This window comes from Balaenoptera borealis (genome assembly GCF_965194805.1).
Source record: "Balaenoptera borealis genome assembly, chromosome: 9".
In the NCBI taxonomy this organism is placed as follows: domain Eukaryota; kingdom Metazoa; phylum Chordata; class Mammalia; order Artiodactyla; family Balaenopteridae; genus Balaenoptera; species Balaenoptera borealis.
Genome location: NC_138873.1, coordinates 22,599,217 through 22,621,693, shown reverse-complemented (window position 1 = coordinate 22,621,693; position 22,477 = coordinate 22,599,217). Strand labels below are relative to the sequence as shown.

The window sequence follows — 22,477 nt, the reverse complement described above, 5'->3', positions numbered from 1 at the left end:
CTCAGAATTTTTTTTTTTTGTCAGAGTGATATCCAGTGCTGGTTACTGTGCAGTGAAAATGAAAGCATCACGCTTTTTACACTGTAAGTCGGTGTAAATCTATACAGCACTTTTAGAACTCCATTTTTTTCCTCTCATTAATACCTAGATGGATCAAACCCTTAAATTTGATACAGAAATAAATGCGTTAATTAATTAAGCTTAAAGCTCTGTAACATGAATTAGCTCTAAAAGCCTAAGCCTTCAAAAGTAGTTCCCTCAGATACAGCTATTGAAATTAAAAATGCATGCAGAATACATAACTGTATTATTTGTATATTAATGCATCTTTAAAGAAGATATGATTGGGTTGACATAATTGAATTGGAAATCCTGAGAGTAGCTAACATACCAAGCCATGTTCTAAAGCTGCAGTAAATAAAGCAATGATAGACCAGTAGACTAACAAATAACAAAGCAAGATAGACAATATAAAGAATTAGGCCCTTTTATCCTATGAAAGCTTAATATATGATAATGAATGATAAAAGTGGCATTTAAATCATTGGGGCAGAATGCGCTATTCTTTCATTCATGTATTTATCTATTCAGAAAATGTTTATCGAAGGCCAGGCACTATCCCAGATGCCAGGGATACATCAAACCAAGTAGACTACAATCGCCATTTTCATGGAGTTTAAGTTGGAGTTGTAGTAGAATCAGAGGATAAAAAAATTGAAGATGATTACCTGCTGAGGAGAAAATAAAGCAGAGAAGGAGGATAGTGTTCACAAGATTCCATTTGGTGGGGGAAACATGATATCCCTCCTTCCTACTGTATAAAGGACTGCCACACGGCAATTTGTTAAAAAGCAAACAACCCAACAGAAAATTTGGCAGATTTTTTCCTTTTATTTTGATAGCTATTCCTAATTCATAAAGGAGGATATAGAGCTATCCAGTAAATCTCTAATACCTTTTGAGTAGTGAAAATGCAAAATCAAAGTGAGATAACACAGTTCTGACATTGATAAGTCTAATATCAATTTTTAATTTAATATCAATTTTTTGTGAGTTTAGGAGAAATGGGTGCTTGCATGTGTTATAGATATAACTGCATAGTGGTAATTCGTTTTGGAAGACAGTTTTAAGAGTAGCTCTTAAAGTGAGAAAGGTACTACATATACTATGAGCCAGCAATTCTCATTCTTGGTATCTCCCTCAGGGAACTCTTGAATGTATGCTCAAGAAGGTCTGGTAGCGCAACATGTTTTGTAATGATGAAAATCTGAGAACTACCCAAATGTGCTTTAGTTTGATGTGGCCATAGTGTGGAGCACTGTAGTGCTACACAGATCTCCTGAGCATATTGTTGAATGTAAGAGGTACATTATAGGCAGTATATGTACATACCAGTGGTAACAACAATTACCACCAAACTTTACAGCTCTTATCACTGGGAAAGCTATTTAGGATTGTGGTAGCAGAGAGGTTTTTAGCTTCAGCCTTATCTCTAATATTTCTGTTTTTTTAAAGAGATGGTATACTTATTTGTATATATAAAAATGACCAAAACAATTCTCCCTGTTAGCCTCAGCTCGAGTGGCATTTCCCATTGTCCCAGCCCATATTGTGTATTTTATCAGTATTACTTATCTCGCCCTTGGCAAGTGCTCCTGTACACGTGGTTGTTTTTCTGAATGCCCTCACTTACCTATTAAATTGCAGGTCCCTTTGACAACTTAGGACCTAGTCCTTTTATTTTTTAAACATAATGCCAAAAGAGAAGGCCTTACTTCATAAAAATTTGTTATCATAATCATTCATCTTGCATTCTTTGGATAATATTTTTGTGTTCTTTATATTTGTGAATAAGAGCCATAGTAAATCAAAGTTTTATTTTATTTCTAAATTCACTTAAATTTTGAATTATTAATTAGACAAAACATATTTTAAACATTCAGTCCTGGAAATTGTTCAAATCGTATTTTTCTTTGTAGGTCGTTTGTATGCGATGCAAACGGGAATGAAGATTGATAGTAAAACTCCTGAATGTCGTAAATTTTTATCAAAGCTAATGGATCAGTTAGAAGCTGTAAGTTGAACACTGAAAATTTATTTTCTGATTAATGTTTAAAATGCCGTTTTATTTCATTTGTGTGTGCGTTGTCATTTTAGTTCTTCCTGTTGGCAGCAATCAGCAACGTCATAGCTGAGGAAAAATAAGACACTTTTTTTTTTTCATTTACGTCATACTGCTTAGGGAGTTGTAAGTTGGTGTAAGTCGGTTTCAATATCTTTACATATACATTATATCTTGTTCCAGGTTATTGTAGATGATCTTTGAGTCATTCTTTCGTAAGTGACAAACCCTTTCTAACCTTCCTTCATGCAGTCACACGGATGATTGATTTGGGAATTCTTAAATGGCTCTTGTAATAATGAAATCGGGGACTTCCTTGGTGGTCCAGTGGTTAAGACTTCGCACTTCCACTGCAGGGGGTGCATGTTCGATCCCTGGTTGGGGAACTGCGATCCCACGTGCCGTGAGGCATGGCAAAAAAAAAAAAAGAAACGGGCAATTTATTTAGTGAAAAGGACCATGAAGGAAGTTGCCTATTGTTTCTTCCTCCTACTCTTGGTCCCATAACAAGATACTCTTATGGTCTAGGCATTTTCCTCTGCTAGCAGAAATGTGGTAGGTGACTAATAAGTCATCTTGAACTATGATGGAACTTCACAGGTTATGTAGAAGCACGAATCCAGGGAAAATTGAAGGATTTGATTGGGTGTCAATGCATCAGGAAGGCAGTGTTAAACCATAGTAACCTTACTTAGTAATCAGGGCTCCACCCTGTGCCTCCCGTGCCCAGCCATCCCGGTGTCTTTTTTAACAATGTCAAGGTTTACTTCTCATTAATGCATCTCCTCCAAGGCAGTTATATTCATAGCTGTGGCTTACTTTTTATTTGCTTATTTAGTTATGTGACCTGCTCAAGAGAATTAGAAACCTAAATATTTATTTGATCAGTTGCATTATTTTGTTTGGAGAAACAAAATTCAGACATATTAAAAATCAATACACTTATACCAGTCAGCCCAGAACTTTTTTTAAATGTTGAAAGTTATTCAGATCAAAGCCTACTGTATTAAGCAGCCATGGGCAGTAGTGTTCTCTCTAACTTTGTATGGGTGCCTGGCCTTCTGACCCGGAATCCTGTCATCTGCTACTATTAACCATCCAAGGTAGCCTGGCGGCACCACTGATGACAACTCAGCTGCCCTTGGAGCCTGTCTGGCCTTCTACTTCTAACACTGCTTCTGTGGATGCAGGAAGAATTTGAGTACTCTTCTTTTGGAGGGTGGGGTTAAGAGGTGGGAGGAAGAATGTGTCTGACACGTAGCAATACATTTGTACAATACCGTCTCTTACAGACATTTTATATAGAATATATCTCTTTATTAATTTTACAGCTTAACAATAATAGCTAAAATAACAATAGTTTATGGATAAGACAAAACTCAAACAGTTCTTTATAATACTCAGAATGTAAAATCACATTTATAAAGAGACTTACCAGGAATTTATTATTTAATCTACATTAAATAACAAGGAATTTCATTCCATGGTGAGAACATATCTGCTTGTGCTATAATGTTTATATTTATAGTTGGAACACTTCAAGTATATCATGTTTTTGCTGCCAGATATTTTATGCTGAAGGTGAGATGAAATGACATGCTCCCACTAAATTTTTCTAGAAATAAATTGCCTACAATTAAATCATTTCACAGTGTGGATACAGTAAACCAGTGTTATATGTGGGGCTTTTTTTCTGTTTTTGTTCAGGATAAGCATGCCCAGACGTCCTTAAATTCCAGTATTCAATCTCTTCTGGGCCTTAATTATGAGAATATGTACTTTGCTGATTTTATGAAAAATCCTCTTGCTTTTTCTAAATTTAATTTGTTATTTTACAATGTTCTTTGAAAAAAGCAATTTTTAAACAGTAGTGTGGTACTCAGATCTAATATTCCAGAAGGTCATTTTACTGCAGTATGACAGTCTGAGTAAAATGTAGGAATTTAGTTTGTTGTTTTTAAAATACTTTAAATTATTGTATGTGTAGGAAAGGGATGTACTGACTGGAAATTTACATGGTTGTAAATTGTGTTGATTTGAGGTATATATTTGTCTAAATTTTTAAAACTTCCGTAATCCTATTCTAAGTTTGTTTTCTTATACCTTACTTAGAATTAGATCTCTAATGCAATGTGCTCTGAGAGATACTTTTTTAGGATATAATGATCCTTCTCATTGTATTTTTCTATATTTGATAGAAGAAATTGAAATAGGAATAAATTAAAAATTTAAATTATGTATGGTTAGGAAAGAATTTCTTAATTCCATTTTTAGGATACTTGTTAGTACATTTGAAATATTTGTCTGATGCTTTACATAGATAGTTGGATGTTTTTTATTCTTGATTATTTTGATATTTAGAGCTAAATTATACTTTCACGTTATCATGAGTGTCTTCAGAATTTTGTGAACATTGGATTTGATTATTGGGAATTTTTATACTTAAGTATACACTTCTGTGAGCCCAGAATCATAAGTTCTGTATCTCATTTTATTTTAGCTTAAGAAACAGTTGGGTGATAATGAAGCTGTTACTCAAGAAATAGTTGGTTCTGCCCATTTGGAGAATTATGCTTTGAAAATGTTTTTGTATGCAGATAATGAAGATCGTGCTGGGCGATTTCACAAGTAAGTAAAGATAGATAAAATAAAAATTATAAGTTTAGTTACTGTATAACCAGAATTTATCCAGTTTTCTCTTGATCACTCTCAGACTTCCTGATTAATGATTTAGATTTTTTTTTTTTGAATCTCAGAATGAGTTTGGTTTACAAGAGTAATCCTGGCTTTTTAAAGAAAATGGCTAAACGAAGAATACCCAGGGCAGATTCATTTTCTTAGTAAATATACCCTAACTAGCCATTTAGTAAAATCTGTGTTGATTTTAACCAAAAACAGCCTGGTCCAATGATACTGATTTTAAAAATTCCCACCGCTACCGATTCAAGTGATTTGTCATTATTATGATAAGACTTAAATACAAAGAAATACACATGGCTTGATATGGATTCAGATAGTACTGTCATTACATTTTCTAAAATCAAAAGCATACTATGAAACCTTGTAGTATGGTCACCTGTTGTATGTGTTGTAACTTCCTCCTAATAACAGATTACAGAAGGAGCTCCATTGTGTTCTTGAAATCTGATTTTATTTAAAACATTAATTTCAGAGTGCTTTTATAAACATTGGAAGTTTTTGTCTTGTAGCTACAAGACTAATTCTTACATCTTTCATTTGAATTAGATGAACTTTTCTTTTCTCTTCCAGAAACATGATCAAGTCCTTCTATACCGCAAGTCTTTTAATAGATGTCATAACAGTGTTTGGAGAACTCACTGATGAAGTGAGTGTACATTCTTTATTGTCTTATTGGCTGGAGATCAGTATGGTTGCTTTTTATTAGTTTTATTATTACGTTGTTTATTTAGAGTAGCATGTCCATCAGAAATGTAGTATAAGCAAAACGTGTAATTTTAAATTGTCTACTAGCCACATTTTAAAAAGTGAAAACAAAAGATGGAATTATTTTTAACAATAAATGTTATTTTTTTGTAGTAAGTTCTTTAAATCCAGGATGTATTTTATACTTTAGTGAGTACATAGCTACTGTACTGGTCTCTGAACCCCAGGTTCAGAGTTTGATTTTATTAAGTGTTTAAATATTACGGATCCTGGATGCTGTTAAATTTCTGTACTGTTATTTGGTAAACATTACTGGAGGCGGAGACTTTTTAGTGCTGTTTTTTTCCTATTTTGTTTCTAGCCAGGAATATTATTGTTAAAGATTTGTCTCTATTGTAAAATACATATAGAACTTGACATTTTACAAGATACTTCCTATCCATTTTATCAGTTTGTTTCTCATAAGCACTCTAAGATAAGTAGAGCACATATTCATTTTATATATGAGCAAACTGAGGCTAAGTGACAAACTTGTTGCCGTGAGTTCAGTGTTGTTTTCACTGTAGCAGGCTTTACCATTGACGTGGAAAATTTGTTTTCTGAGACGGGAGATATTAATCTAGAAAGAGAACAAAAGAGAGAGAGAGAGGAAGGAAGGGAGCGAGGGAATGAGGGAGGGAGGAACGGAGGAGAAAAGAGAGTTACAAATGAGACTGATAGAGGCATGTCATATTAGTGATTTGAAATCTATGAAGAACATTGCTTTCTATGAAATGATTTTTTCAAAATGGTGAGCAGCTCAGTGTATCGTTCCAAACAAAACAAAGTACAATCTATCTATGAGATATTTTACATGTTCATAAAACAGTGCATCAAAACTGTACAATAAATGCTTGGTTTATATGTAAAATGTAGTTAAGCTCTAGGCCTGATGATCATAAGCTGAGTTTTTGAGTTGGCAGAGATGTGCAGAACATTTCAAAATTGTGCCGAATGAGGGACACTTTTTTAATGTGTGTGACTGTCCCTTTTCTTTCAAAACATCAAGCATCCTGGCTCTTGCCCACACAGCATTCCCCAGTCAGATGACTAGAAACCACCAACAGATATTTCCAAACACCCGCTAGGGTATAGGGAAATGCCCATTGAGAGCCACTGCTGTTAACTTTTCTTGAAATAGAGAAATATAAGAGAAGACTGAGGCCTGGAGTGTGAAAACCACAAATGCGTCTCACTTTTTTGCATTTTAGAGGCCCTGTGGATCCACTGTTTAGTTCCCTTTCTACTCCTGTCTCCTGTTACTACTGATCTGGATTTTTTTTCCTGTTTTACTAGTATGGGGCTCTATACTAAATAGGGCATACAGAGGATATAGAGGTGATTTAAGCATGATATTATGGAAAGCTGTAGATAGGTAGTAGAGTTTTGGTGAGTACCAGGTGGCTGAAGGAGAATAATGAGACCAGATTAGAAAAGTAAGTCATAAGCCAGATCAGACAGATGATAAAAGGCCTGGCATCTTCAATTAGGGGATTTATTGAATAAAGAATTATACTTTGGGGTGCTTGGTATGATAAGACTCTATAGAATGAACTGGGGTAGGAAAGAACTACAAGTCATTTGGCAAAAGAACTAGTTAATGATTACTGTGGAACTTCGTACAAAGTGGGTTGTCGTTGACCTGAGGAAAAATAATATGTTTAGACTTATATTTTAAAGTGTGAGGTGCAGGTGTAGCATCCAAAAATAAATCACCACAAGACTCTCGGAAATAAAAAGACAAGAAATATGCAAAATAGAGATGAAAGTTCAAGTTAGGAGATTAGACAAACCCTCAGGTAAGAAGATAGTTTTGAAAGAGAGAGAAGATGGTCAGGTAAACATCCTGATAAACACCTGTATTTAAAAGGCTAGAGGAAGAAGTGAATAAAGAAACACAATTAGAGAAGTGGATAGAAATGTAAGATATTAGAAGAGAAGGTCATGATAAGGCACAGTAGCAGATCAGTTTGCCAGACACTTCTGCGATGGCTTTTCTTGCCTCTCCTACTTCTTACTTAGAGGAGCTCCTTTTGCCCACGTATCTCAGACGCAAGCACACAGTTCTTTGAAGTTATAACTGCTAACAGTGGGGAACCCAGATAAAAGGTAAAGTAATAGATACAGGAAAAAGAACAAAATGTCCAGAAGTCTTAAGTGAGTAATGTAGGTTTTGTTTTGTTTTTGTTTTTGTTTTTGTTTTACTTAAGGGACACATAAATACCTCCACACATAATTAGCATGTAATTCATCTGCATTTCAGAAGGAAAAAACATCTAAGTTTACATATAGGTATCCTTAACAAAGAACAGCTTTCTTAGTTATTTGAACAAAGTAGCTAAGGCAAGGACTCTTAATGGGACAAATGAGAGGGCTTCAAAAGGAGCTGGGGAAGAGATGTTTAGATACTGAGGATACTGAAGACTGCACGTAGCCCAAGAGTGAAAGGGACATTTTCCCAAAATGTTTACACTCTTTTCTTTCCCTGTCTAATCACCCAACCTAAGTTTTTCTGCCTTGCATTGGCATTAAAGTAGGAAATAGCATCTGTGTTGGTGATTAAAGGATCCAGAGAGCAGGAGGGGTCTGAAATGGTATGGGAAAAAGAAATTAGGCATTGTAAGGCCAGCATGGAAAGGAAGTCCCTATAATTATTTGATTGGGCTGAGGTTTATTCTTTGGGCCTTTATGTAAATCCTGCATTTTAAATTAGAAAATGTATGTACACACATTTAGTGTGTAATTATATGTGGGTGCTCTTCACTAACTTACATATGTTTGTTATAACATGCAAAGTTTATACATCCAGTGAAAGTTGTATATATCAAAAGTTATAATTTGTTTGGCATACAATGCTGACATTTCTCATATCCATTATTATACAGTGATCTTATCCTTATAGGACTAGTGAACTGGTTTTTGGCCATGAACTAAGGTTGACTAAATAAAGGCAGCCGACAAGGAAAGTGAAATACTGGCAAGATTGTCCATACACCAATAACATAATCCCCCAGCCAGCCAGTTTGATCAGCCTAGTTTCAAATTCTATTTTCCCTTACTTCTAATGTTGGTTTTTTGTTCCATCATTTTCCATTTCTAGAAGTGGCATCTTCATCATTATCACTGAGATACAGGTTTTTCAGAATAATGATTTAAAATGTCATAACTTTAAATAATGCTCCACTTGAGTGGAATAGGGAGGAATACACTCTAGCTGTGACTTTCACAGCTCCTACCAAAACAGATAAGCAAAGTAGCCATCGGCATCAACCCTCTCTGGTAGGTCCTCATTGTTGTCTGAGGAAATCTCAGGCTTGTATTTATTTACTTGTGATTTAAGCACTCTATGCCTAAAACAAGACACAAACTAGCGGAACATTTCTTATTTCACAATAACTATTAAAAACATGACATGTTTTAAAAGCTGGGTATAACTGGTTACTCAAAGCATTGTAACTCATTCCCTCCTTTCCACTTTCACTTTAGTTTCATCCTATACTTTGAAAACACTAGCAGAGACAAAGACAGGAAACAGAAAGGTGGGAAAAGAATAAGTTTAAGGATTTCAGGTAGGCAGATTTTTTTTTTTTTTTTAATATATGCTCCTGTAGGTGTATTTCAGGAATTGCTGTTTCTTATTTGTTCATTTATAAAGGAAATGTGGTGGTGTTATTACCTGCATAGTATCCCATAGCTTTTTAATAAAGCTGGAACTTTCTTCAAAAAGAGTTGTTTCCCTTGCTTCTCAAAGAATGCTGTTTGAGAAACATTAAAGTCTATAATAACAGAAAATGAGGAAGGGAAAGGCATTATAATTATCTTGTAGTTTTTATTTGTGTATTTTAAAATTATCTTTTAATTTTATCATCTTTATAATCAAGATAATGGGGTTTTTTTAATTATATTTTTTAAAGTTTAAAAAATGGTGTGTTTTTTCCCTATCAGTTCTGAAAATTTATTTAAAAGAACAGTGACAGTGGTTGTCAGATCCAAGCCTAAACTCCAAACCAAGAGGTCATTTTACCTCTCAGGACTTGGTTTTTCTTCTGTAAAATGGGAAGCCTGGTTGAGCAGATCTCTGAGGTCCTTTGCAGCTCTACCAGTGTATGATTATATGTTCCAAGCATGCAAGAAGAGATGGGAAAAGGAGAATAAAAAGCAAAGATGAAAAAGCAGACAAAAAAAGAAAAGGAGAGAAGCAAAAATAGTTTTAGATTAGAAGCTACAAAAGGAGGGATGAAAAATTACCCATTTAAGTTACATAAACGATAACAAAAAGTAGAGCCACCAGAAATTATGACAGCAAAGAACTAATTTCTAGTAGGAAGAAAGGAGAAGAAACATGACATGGCAATGTAGGGGTTGTCAGTGTAGGGAGGGAGCAAGACGAACATCTGGGGCCTTCTTATGGCATTTGTACGTAAAGATATTGAGTCTTCTAATTAAATTCCTTTTATTTAACATTCCAGCCTTTTTTTTTTTAAGGTCGTTGGTTCACAAGCTACTTTACTGCAGTTTACCTAATTAATTTTCCTATTTTAGGCTCTTTTACCCTGGAACCTATTCTCCTCTGTCATTGTTTTATTGAAGAACCTAACAGGGACTTTTCCTTTCCTGGCATTTCAAGTCCAGACGCCTTCTTATGCTACTTCTTACCAGTCCAGTTGTATGTTTGTCAGACTATTCTGCTTACCTCCCGCTCAGCTTTCACCGTTGTAAACTTTGGTTTTTTAGCCTGCTTTGTCTAAGTCTTACCTTCTCTTCGAGTCTTAGCTCCATTATTCTAGCCCTTATATGCATTTCTCCATTCTCTCAACTCATTTAGGATCTTAACTTTATGAGTGTTACACTATAAATGTATTGACTTAAGTTTTTTGTTTTTTGTAAATTATTTTTTTGGCTGCGTTGGGTCTTTGTTGCTGCACATGGGCGTTCTCTAGTTGCGGTGAGCGGGGGCTACTCTTCATTGCGGTGCGTGGGCTTCTCATTGCAGTGGCTTCTCTTGTTGTGGAACGTGGGCTCTAGGCACACAGGCTTCAGTAGTTGCGGTGCATGGGCTCAATAGTTGCGGCGCGCATGCTCTAGGGCACAGGCTCAGTAGTTGTGGCACACGGGCTTAGTTGCTCCACGCCATGTGGGATCTTCCCAGACCAGGGATTGAACCTGTGTCTCCTTCATTGGCAGGCAGATTCTTAACCACTGCGCCACCAGGGAAGTCCCTGACTTAAGTTTTGTATATCGTATTTTGGAGTAGATTACACTGCAAGTCCTCAAAGGGGAGACTCTCATTCTACTCTTACATCTTCTCTGGCAGTGGCTGTAAATTTGCACATTGGGTAAAATCTCAGAGTAAAAACAGTAGCTATTTAGTAGCTATTATAGTAGCTATTTAGTAGCTATTTCAAGGAAATACAGGATATTATAGATATTTCAAAAGTTGCTATAGTTTAGCTTTTCATTTTTCAATCTATAGATGAAGATAATGTTCAGACTTGTTTACATGGAACTTCTTTCATAACTCATCTAAAATGTAATAGATCTCATTTTTCTTGGTCTATTTCCTGACATTTTTTCCTTTTAATTTCATGTCATTATTCATAGTTTGCAGTATTCACAGAAATTTTAAAAGTCTGTATTTTCTTTAGTCTTCAACTTAAAATTTGTTGCTATTCTGTTTCTGAACACTCCTATCTGTTTAGTTATTTAACTCTTTTAACTGTGCTTTATATATACAATTCCATCTCAAAATTTGATTAAATTTGTTGTCATTGTAAACTTCTACCATTCCTATAACTGTCTTGGAATCAGTTTCCCAGTTTTAGGTATAGAGTTACCAGAAGTATATATTAAAATTTTTAATTTTGTATTTTAAAGCAAGTGATGTTCAAAATATAAATAAGTTATTTTTCTACTTTAACATCTTGTATTAACTACTTACGGCCAGTATTGATAGGCTTTCTTTTATCGTATTTTAGATTTATTTCACTTCTAGCAATGTTTGAGGAGCAGATACCGTTTTGCCCTTATCTGTTGAGTTTCTGCTAATTTGGGGAGTCAAACGAATATGGCATGTTTTCCTGCCCTCACAAGGTTTGTGTTCCAACTTGGAAAGGGAAGCAGAATAACTGAGTATGATGATATATGGTGTAGTAATGACAAAATACAGTGACACGATCCAGTCCTACCATTTGCCTGGCACTGTGCTTAGACACTTTAGATATATCTTGTTTCACTTTCACAACCCTGAATTACAGTGAGAAAACAGAATCAGAAAATAAAAGTTCCTTGTCCCCAGATGCTATGGCCCAGAACAGTATTAACAAACTCTGTGTGATAAAGGTCCAGCATTTTTTTCTTCTTAATTTCCATTCTGTTGCAAACTGATTGTTTTGTAAAATATAAGTAATAATTAACTAGAAAAATAAAACGTTAAAAAGACATATAAAATACAAGCCTAATTTGCTATAAGTTTCCTAAATGCTCTCAATTTCTGTACTGTCTTGTCACAAAAGTGGTAAACAGTTTGCAGGCCAGCTCTGGTTCTGGGACCATATTTTGATTGGCACTGATCTACATCCCTCTATGGGAGCTCCCAGAGAATCCTGTTTGTATCTCAATCAGAGACTCTCCCTACTCGAAAAACAGGGCTGCAACATAACTGGAATAATAATGTACATGAATTTTTTTTGCAGCTGTCTGCAAAGGAGGTAGTACATGAATAGCTGTCTGCAAAGGAGGTAGTGTGTTTAAGGTATTCATTTGCACTGTAAGGTTCAGAATTAAGCAACATCTTCTTGCGAGCCTAGAAAACCATGGTAGATCAGGAGAAATGCATCTACTTACAAAACTGTGTTTTGTACATACACCATACCTTAAGTTTTCATGCTCTCACTGTACACTGGAGGTCTCATTCTTAATAATTGTAATAATAAATAGAAAGATATGAGGGTAGTATTGTCTCTCTTATTAGAGTAGGAATTTCATGTATCTTGTATTCACTTCTGTATAATAATTGCCAAGAACAGTGTCTTGTACCTGATCTTCAAGTAGTTGTAAATGAATGAAATATTTTTGTATGCAATGTTAGTATAATGTCGTTCAGAATACTGCAGGCATTGGCCTCAAAATCCCATATGCCACTTCATAACTGTGTGACTTTGGGTAAGTTATTTGACTTATGTAAGCCTGTTCCCACATGTGTAAGATGAAGAAAATTGTTACACCTACTTCTTCAAGGTGTCTTGGATTTTAAATGAGAAAATATATGTAAAGCCTTTAACAAAGTACCTAGCATATAGTAAACGCTTAAAAATCATTAATTTTGCTTTTATTAGTTGATGGATAATGTTCTAATATTTAGAGAGGACATCCACATAAAATACATGAAAATTTTAATGGAAACTATCCTCATCTACTCAATCTTATATATTAAGATAAATTTATTCAGAAATAGGCATATTATGTATTATTACTACTATATTTGGAGGCCCAGCATGTACAATTGGAGTCCCAAAAAAGACACTAGAAAGAAAATGTTGAAGAAATAATGACCATAGATTTTCTAAATTGGGTGAAAAAAATAGTTATGGAGCCAAGAAGCTTAGTGAACCTCAAGTAAAATAAATACAAAGAAACCATACCTGAGAGCATTTACTGGTTGTGATAGTCCAACCAGTAAAGTTCAGTGATGGAAGAGGAAATCTTGAAGGAGCTGTCTTGGGAGATGACACATTATGCACAAGGTAACAATGCTTTGAAGGATGGGTGGCTTCTCATTTTTTAAAAAAGTTGTGGCAAGAAGATAATGAAATTGGCATATTTAAAGTACTGAAAGAAGAAGGAAACAAGCAAAAGAACCTGACGGCTCAGACTTCTATGTAGAGCAAAGCTACCCTTCAAATAATGAAGGTAAAATAAAAGACATTTTTAGATAAATTAGTTCATTACTAGCAGATCTGCACTAAAGTTCTAAAGAACTAAAGAACAGCAGAAAGGAGGTTATTCAAGCTGAAAGAAAATGATACCAGATGACAACTTGGATTTATAGGAAGGAATAAAGTACACTGATACAGTGTATAAGTAAATACATTAAAAACTATATATTTTCTCTTTTATTTGTTTCTTGAAAAAAATATATATGCCATTTAAGTAAAACTTACTGTAACTATACATATATATTTGGTAATCCCCCCCCAAAAAGGCAGGGAAAGGGAACAGAGGGAAACAGAAGCAGATAGGACTAATATAAAACAAATAGCAAAGTTTAGGCCTACATACAGCTGTATCAGTACATACTATAAATGTAAATGGAGTAACACTCCAATTTAAAAGTAGAAAGCAAGTCCTAACTGTATACTATTTATAAGAGACATCCTTTAAATACAGAGACACAGATATTTTGAAAATGAAAGGATGAAAAAATATTCAGTGCAAATACTAAGTTAGCAAAATCTGAGGTGGCCATATTAATATTAGATAAAGTAAACTTTAAGGTGATGTTTTACCAGAGGTAAAATGGGACATTTTGTTATCAAGAAGATATTACAGTTCATTAAGAAGATATCACAGTTATAAATGTCTATGTACCTAATAGCAGTTTTAAACTTTATGAAACAAAATGTGATAAAAATAAAAGAAAATATAGAAAAAAAGTCATAATTGTGGTTGGAGATTTTAACACCCCCCTCTCAGTCATTGGTAGGATAAATAGTTTAAAAGCAGTAAAATTATCTAAAATGAATAAAGACTGCCCACATCAAATATTGGCTAGAATGTGTGAAAACAAGAGCTTTCGTACATCGCTTGGTGAAAATGTTAGATGTCATAACCACTTTGGGAAAAGATTTGGCAGATTTTTATAAAGTTAAACATACACCTACCTTTTTACCCAGCAATTCCTTGGTGTTTTTCCAAGAGAAATGAAAACATATGTCCAGAAAAGACTTGTTCAGGAGTGCTCATAGGAACTTTATTCATGATATCCCAAAGCTGTGTAAACAACCCAGATGTCCACCAGCAGAGGAACTGATAAATAAATTGTGCTGTTACTAAGGTATAAAAAGAGGCTACTGATATACCCTAAAACATGGATCAATTTTGTAGACATTATGTTGAGCAAAAAAGGACCCAAAAGAATACAAACTGTATGATTCCCTTCATATAAAGTACTACAACAGACAACTTGATTCTAGTGAAGAAAATTAGGAGTTTTTTGGTGTATGGCAAGGGGAAATTGATCCGGAAAGGGATATAAAGGAGCTTCCTGGGGAACTAGAAATGTTGTATTTTGATAGGAGTATGTTTTACACGGGTAGATCTTTTTGTCAAAACTCAAACTATACACTTAAGATTTATACATCTCAAGGTATATCAGTTTTACTGCAAAAAAAAGTTAAATATTGAACTATTGTTTGTAGGTTTGCTTTTTCTTGATGTTATTGAGTTGGCAATTCTAAAACTTGTGACTCTATATTCGAGGATTGTGCAAATGAGTAAATATATTGAGGGAGCCAGATTTCTCACTTCTGGGGAAAGAAGTTACAGTGGGGGATGGGCGAAGACTAGATTGTATTATAGTGTTGGATTGGAGTTGGAGATGTCCATATTAACTCATGCTTTTAAATATACAAATAAGGCAAAATAGATATAGTTCTATAAACAGTATGTATGTGTACTATAAATGTGTGCATATACAGTATATGCATGTATTTGTATATACAGCATATATACATAGGTGTGTGTACACATGCACATAAAACATAGTTCCTATATCTCTGTACTGAAAGAACCTAGAAGCAATGATGCATCAATAACAGTGAGCACCTCTAGTGCCTGATTTTGTGTTCTAAATACCCTTCATCTATAAAAGGAACCAGGACTCTTATAGAAAGGACTGAATCTAGGGCTGGGTAAGTGAAAGTACTAAATGAAGCTGGACCTTCTTACTGTGCCAGAAAGTAAAGAAATGGTTCACATAATCACAGGAACATGTCAGAAAGATCCAGAAGCCAACTTGAAAGGGTTCCCACTGTCGGCATCAGGGACAATTTGACTATCGAAATATGAATGATATTAATAGGTAATGCATTGAATAAAATAAGAATTCATTGGTCCCTACTGAAACATACATGGAATAAATAAATGAATGAATAAATAAATAATGGAAGGACAGAGAAAGCTCCTTACAGTAGCGTTCTAACTAATAAATAGAGAAATGACGATAAAGTTAGAAATAATTAATGGGATTTAAAACTAGAGGGTAGAAAATTTAGTGATGAGCAGGATATTTATATTAGTCTCTAAATGTCTCCCCTCAGATTGCTTATTAATTTTAAAGGGGAAAATAGTAAGCCAGTAATGGAAAAACCTGTCTGACACCACTTTAACCAAGTCGTCAAACCTAACACAATCAATATTGGGACCAGCTGATATTATGTGGCTCCTAAAAAGATGAAGGGAGAAAGGCAAATATCACTTCAGTGCAAATCCTGTGGAAAATGCATAATCTGAACCTAATCATGAGGAAATATCAGATAAATCCAAACTGAAATGTCAAGGTCAAGAAACGCTAACAAAGGCTGTTCCAGATTAAGGGCTAAAAAGATAATGACAACTAAATAATGGATGCTTTTTAAGTTAAATAGACCCAGGGGAGGAACTACCAAGGACATCATTGGGCCAATTGACAGAATTTATTGGGACTGTGGATCAAACAGTATTCTTGTGTAAGTGTTAAATTTCCTGATTTTAATAACCGTTGTGTGTGAGATTGTCCTTGATCTTAGAAAATGATTAATGAAAGGGTAAGGGGGCAGAGTGACTTCCAACTTACTCTTAATTGGTACAGAAAAAAATGCAGTAAACATTTTGCATATTAATATGTGCATAGTAAGTCCATGCATATTTGAGTAGATTGATAATACAAAATGTAAACAATTGGGTGATCTGAGTGAAAGATATCCTGTACTAGTTTTAAAACTTTTCTCCAAGCTTGATGAAATTATATAAAGTAAAGTTATTTCACAAAACTATATATATATATATATATATATATATATATGTATATATTTCCCCCCCCCCCCAAAAGATAGCATTGGCTTCTTTTCTTGCCCTGGTGGATTTTTTTTTTTTTAACATCTTTATTGGAGTATAATTGCTTTACAATGGTGTGTTAGTTTCTGCTTTATAACAAAGTGAATCAGTTATACATATACATATGTTCCCATATCTCTTCCCTCTTGCATCTCCCTCCCTCCCACCCTCCCTATCCCACCCCTCTAGGTGGTCACAGAGCACAGAGCTGATCTCCCTGTGCTATGCGATTGCTTCCCACTAGCTATCTATTTTACGTTTGGTAGTGTATATATGTCCATGCCACTCTCTCACTTTGTCCCATCTTACCCTTCCCCCTCCCCATATCCTCAAGTCCATTCTCTAGTTAATGTTCATACCTTCTTTGGATATCTTTCAGCTAATTGGAGTGTACCTTTCAAATATTATAAAAATAGAGTAAATTTAAGTATTTGTGTATTATAGTTAAGATTTTATGGTACAGTTTTACTCTCATTTTTAAAATTTGTTTTATAAAATTCTAGTTGCTTTGAAAAATACAAAGGTATAAAAATTTTGAATAAGTCTCCAGGAAATACATGTAATTTGTGATAACACTTTAATATTTGAATCATGATAGTAAGTTTGTTGAATATGTATTTTTAAAGTGTTTCTCATTGTGCTATGTCCAGTGTTCCTGGGAGTTATATAGCGCCCTTGTTGTTTGTGTAATATACTTGGGAGAATTGAGGGCCTAAGAGTATAAATGTGTTATCTGTGATGTTACCACCAACTTAGAGATTCTTATTTTCTTTTGTGTCGCTAACTTCTTTGAAATGTTATGAAAGCTGTGGCTTCTCTCCCATGCATATGTGTATTGCTTTTTTTTCATATAATTCAGGGGGTTTCAAGGACGCCCTTCACCCTATCCACTGACCCCTCCCTGCAAGCTTAAGTGAAACTGTGTACTGAAGTTTAATGTTCACATTTATTCGTTAGCAAAAAGTGTTTCACTCCAGTTCACTGTTTTTCTTAGTGCCGTTCTAGAACAGCCAGCTTCAGAATTGTTTGTGGTACTCGATTTAAAAAAAAAAAAAAAATGGATTCCAGAACCTACTGTCCATTCATTCATTCACCAAATATTTGTTAATGTCTACTACATGCCAAACACTGTTCTAGGCAGTAGTAATACAACAGTAGATTAAATCCCTGCCCTCATGGTAATCACATTCCTCTGGTGAAGACAGACAATAATCAAATAAACACATAAAATGTATAGTATGTCATGATAAATATCATGGTAGGGATCCCATGGTTGGGATAGGAAGGTCAATTTAAATAAGGTATTTGGGGAATGTCTCACTAAGAAGGCAACATTTTAGCAAAACCCTGAAGAAGATAATGGAGTGAATCATACAGATGTTCCAGGAAGAGACAAGAGAAAGTGCAAAGATTTGTGAACAGCACAGTTACCTGTTAAAGTTCAAGACATAGCAAGGAATACAACGTGGCTTAATCTAGAGTGAGGAAAGTGCTGGCAGGTGATGGTGGGGATGGGGAGCTCAAATAGAGTTGACAGGATTTGACTGCTATCTTTAAAGTGTTATTACTTGCATTATAATGGACAAGGGTGGAAATAGGGGCACCGTTAGTATATTATTAATAATCAAAGTGAGGGCAGTGGTGGCTCAGACCAGAAATTGCAATCGAAGACATGGTGAGAAACTGGATACATTTTGAATGTAGAACTGACAGAATTTAAGATTCATTGGTAGAATATGAGAGAAATAGAGGGCTCAAAAATGACTTCAGAGGTTGGGGCTTGAACAACTACAAGACATTTACTGACGTGGAGGAACGAATTGAGTAGCGGGAAGATCTGAAATCGGTTTTGAACTTTGGATGTTTTGAGCTATCAGATGTACAAGTGAAATGCTGAGTTGAATGTATACATCCTGAAGTTCAGAAGAGAGGTCTGAGCAGAGAATATGAATTTGGGAGTTGACTGCACAGTATTTAAAGCCATTAGACTGGAAGAGATCATCAACGTATAGTGTTGAAAACAAGACAAGAAGTCTAAGAACTGAAGTCTGTGGCACTCCCCACCCTGGAGATGAGAAAAAATCGCTGTGAAGGTCTGAAAAGGAACACCCAGTGAGGCAAAACCAGAAGACCTTGACAACCAGGAAAGCAAGTGAAAAGTGGGTTGCAAGGAGGAGGGAGTACTCAACTTTCCATGTTAATGGGGACAAGTAAGATGACATCTAAGCTTTGGATTTACCAAGAGGAGTAATCCTTAACCTTGACAAAAGCAGTTGCAGTGCATGCTAGGGGTAAAAACCTGACTAGGATGGGTTCAAGAGGAAGAATTGGAGACAGCTAATATAAAGCATTCTCTAACACACCATTATAAAGCAATTATACTCCAATAAAGATGTTAAAAAAAATAAAAAATAAAGTATTCTCTTTCAAGGTGGCTTTTTGGTATGCTAATGGAGAATGATTTATATCAGGTTTTCTATAATTTGGGCCAAGAATTTCTTTTTTTTCATGTGGACCATTTTTTTAAAGTCTTTATTGAATTTGTTACAATATTGCTTCTGTTTTATGTTTTGGTTTTTTGGCTGTGAGGCATGTGGGATCTTAGCTTCCCAACCAGGGATCAAACCTGCACCCCCTGCATTGGAAGGTGAAGTCTTAACCACTGGATCACCAGGAAGTCCCAGGAATTTATTTTTTTGTTACACCCTAATATGATTCTTCCATGCACCAGGTTTGAGAACCCCTGTTTTAACGTATGATTGGTGTTTGCTGGCCAGTCATTCTTCAGTGTAGCAAGTGCAAATGATTTAAAAACTAAATGAAAATTCTTATTTAACCACTGCTGACTTAGTGGCTAAAATCTGCAGTTGTCAGTGACTCTCATCAATCCAGTTACAAAACAGGAACATAGAGGCCAGGGACAAAAGTAAAAGTTCTTTTTGTAATTCCTATTTCCCAGAAAGGATGTCTAATCAGCCAAAAGAAGTTAAAAGATTTCAAAAATATTGACATCTTGAAATTCTTCTCTTCAAATATTAATATTTAGCATCCTTTATTTTAAAGAAAACAATGTAAAGGTGAATTAGTTTTGAGTTACAACTGCCAAAATCTGCTCAAAATACAAGCACCAGTTTCTAGGGGTGTCTTGGAAATAGTGTGGAATAAAAATCAAACTGTTGTGTTGACTTACCTGCTTTGGGGAAATTTTTTTTGATGTATTTATTAAAATGAACCCATTTCAGGTTAGAGTAATGTTTTTTAAACTTCACATACTAATGAAGGAACCCAAGGTGTTTTAAATGTCTCTACACTGTTCATACTATGAAATTAGGAATGAAGGAACCTTCTAAAGTCATTACAATACGACTTACCCAATTAAGTCTTTAGACAATATTAAATTATTTCAGACCAAAGAAAATCTGTCTCATTTTTAAAAGACTTCAAAAGAAGGTAACTTAAACTTTCCTAAGCAATTTATTCATTTACTTTAAAAATGACTCTCTTTATATTTAAAGTACCATTTAAAAGCCCATTTTCTGGTTCTGAAGAACCTAGGAGCAGGACAGGAATAAAGACTTAGATGTAGAGAATGGACTTGAGGACACGGGGAGGGGGAAGGGTAAGCTGGGACGAAGTGGGAGAGTGGCATGGACATATATACACTACCAAATGTAAAGTAGATAGCTAGGGCTTCCCTGGTGGCGCAGTGGTTGAGAATCTGCCTGCCAATGCAGGGGACATGTGTTCAAGCCCTGGTCTGGGAAGATCCCACATGCCGCGGAGCAACTGGCCCCATGAGCCACAACTACTGAGCCTACGCGTCTGGAGCCTGTGCTCCGCAACAAGAGAGGCCGCGACAGTGAGAGGCCCGCGCACCGCGATGAAGAGTGGCCCCCACTTGCCGCAACTAGAGAAAGCCCTCGCATAGAAACCAAGACCCAACACAGCCAAAAATAAATATAAATAAATAAATAGGTAGATAGCTAGTGGGAGAAGCCGCATAGCACAGGGAGATCAGTTCAGTGCTTTGCGACCACCTAGAGGGGTGGGATATGGAGGGTGGGAGGGAGACGCAAGAGGGAGGGGATATGGGGATATATGTATACGTATATCTGATTCCCTTTGTTATACAGCAGAAACTAACACACCATTGTAAAGCAATTATACACCAATAAAGGTGTTAAAAAAATAATAATAATAATAAATAAAAATAATAATTTAAAAAAGCACACTTTCCCTTATTGTATATATTCCTGTCTAAATTGCAAATTGCAGTTTGCTAATTGTAGCTTACCAGAACAGCCCTAAATTGAATGGCTGGGTTGACTACTAGTGTGACATGGGGTAAGTCATTTTACTTTTGTAATGCCACTTCCTCATCTCTATAATGTTGGGATTATAGAATCCTAAGAGAAAAAGATGAAGAAAGTATTATGGACTTCAGACAATACAGGTGTCACATTTAGTGATGGAAGTTATTGCCTGGCTTTCACATTGGACTCCAAAGCTCATGCCGAATTTGTTCATCCCGTTACCTCTGGCACTTAGCATAGTGCCTGACTTGAGTAAATGATAAATAGCTGTTGACTTGCTGGGAGTCAGGGTAGCTCATACGGGAATAAACATTTGAACTGAACCTAAGAGAAGAGGAGACTTTTGGCAGAAAAGGAAACCGTATGAGACAGGGAGAATAGCACGAGAAAGACTGCAGGTGAGGCAGAATCGCAGCTGGATTGAGGGAAATGGTAGGAAATGAGACTGAAGCCATGTCCACAATGTAGAAGGCCTTGAATGCCAGGTTAATCTGTGTTTTCATTGAGCCAGTCTTTTAATGTCTCAGAGCCTTAGTGTGAGTAAAACATGACCTGCCTAAATTTCAAGGTTGTGGTAAGGACCAGGTAAGGGGAAGTGGAGCAAAAACTTTTAAAAAAATGGAATATATGAGAGGATTGTTTTATAAGAGAAGAAAAGTTAAATATACAAATTCAGTAATTTGAAGGGTTACTTTTTCTTTAGGTTTCTGTATATTGTACTACTTATCTATAGTAGTATGTACAGAATCTCACATTACAGAATACTCAACTAAGTATCTGGACTGTATGCAGTACTTGTAGTTATTGATGACTTAGTGGATCTTTACAAAAGGCAAATTGCAGTTGTTTTCAACATAATAAAGTCATGTGTTCTCTCCAACTTTAATGTGCATACAGATCACCTGGGGGGTCTTGATGTAGTGCAGATTGTGGTTCAGTAAGTCTGGGGTGGGCTAGAAGAGTCTACATTTCTAACAAGCTCCCAGGTGTTAGCAGTGCCACTGGTCCATGATTATAATAAAGGTCAAATGAAAATATAAACTGAAAATCAGTAGTCCATCCGAAATTCTAACAGATTCTACTCTTGTATTTTTAAAGCAAATTTTTGTCTTATTTTATAGCATGTAGCATAAATTTTAAGTCAGGATAGAAGAGGCAACTAGCAGGTTCTTCACTGATTTTCCATTTCTCTTTACAGCAATCCAGTGATGTATTATTTTCCCCTTTTTAGAACCGAGGTAACTGAGATTTAGAGCTGGTAAATAACATAAGTTAAAAGGTCAAGTTTGCGTAGCTGTCAGTCTGATGTTCATGTGTTTGCTGTAACCACTATAGCATCTTAGTTTTTTGTTTGTTTGTTTTCGTATATTTGTACAGATTAATTTTTCCCTCTTTAGTGAAAATCGTTTAGTATGTTGTTATTTTATGTTTAATTTTAAATTCAATTTAGCCTATTTCTGTCCTATGCATAAAAGTTGCAAGTTTTGCTGAAAGGACACTCCTGTAG

At 35.3% G+C, this 22,477-nt stretch overlaps 1 protein-coding gene across 5 annotated transcripts in view; it reads left to right on the top strand.

The window, feature by feature from the left end:
• VTA1 (vesicle trafficking 1) overlaps nucleotides 1-22,477 on the top strand; it is a 72,712-nt gene that overhangs the window by 16,105 nt on the left and 34,130 nt on the right. For 3 of the 5 annotated variants that reach the window (XM_082405563.1, XM_082405560.1, XM_082405562.1), the window contains exons 2-4: nucleotides 1,980-2,074; nucleotides 4,623-4,750; nucleotides 5,393-5,468. In XM_082405563.1, coding sequence (XP_082261689.1) covers nucleotides 1,980-2,074; nucleotides 4,623-4,750; nucleotides 5,393-5,468 — 299 coding nt within the window. Of the gene's footprint in view, nucleotides 1-24; nucleotides 84-1,979; nucleotides 2,075-4,622; nucleotides 4,751-5,392; nucleotides 5,469-22,477 lie in introns of all 5 variants that reach the window. The other 2 variants (XM_082405561.1, XM_082405564.1) reach the window with 2 other exon arrangements.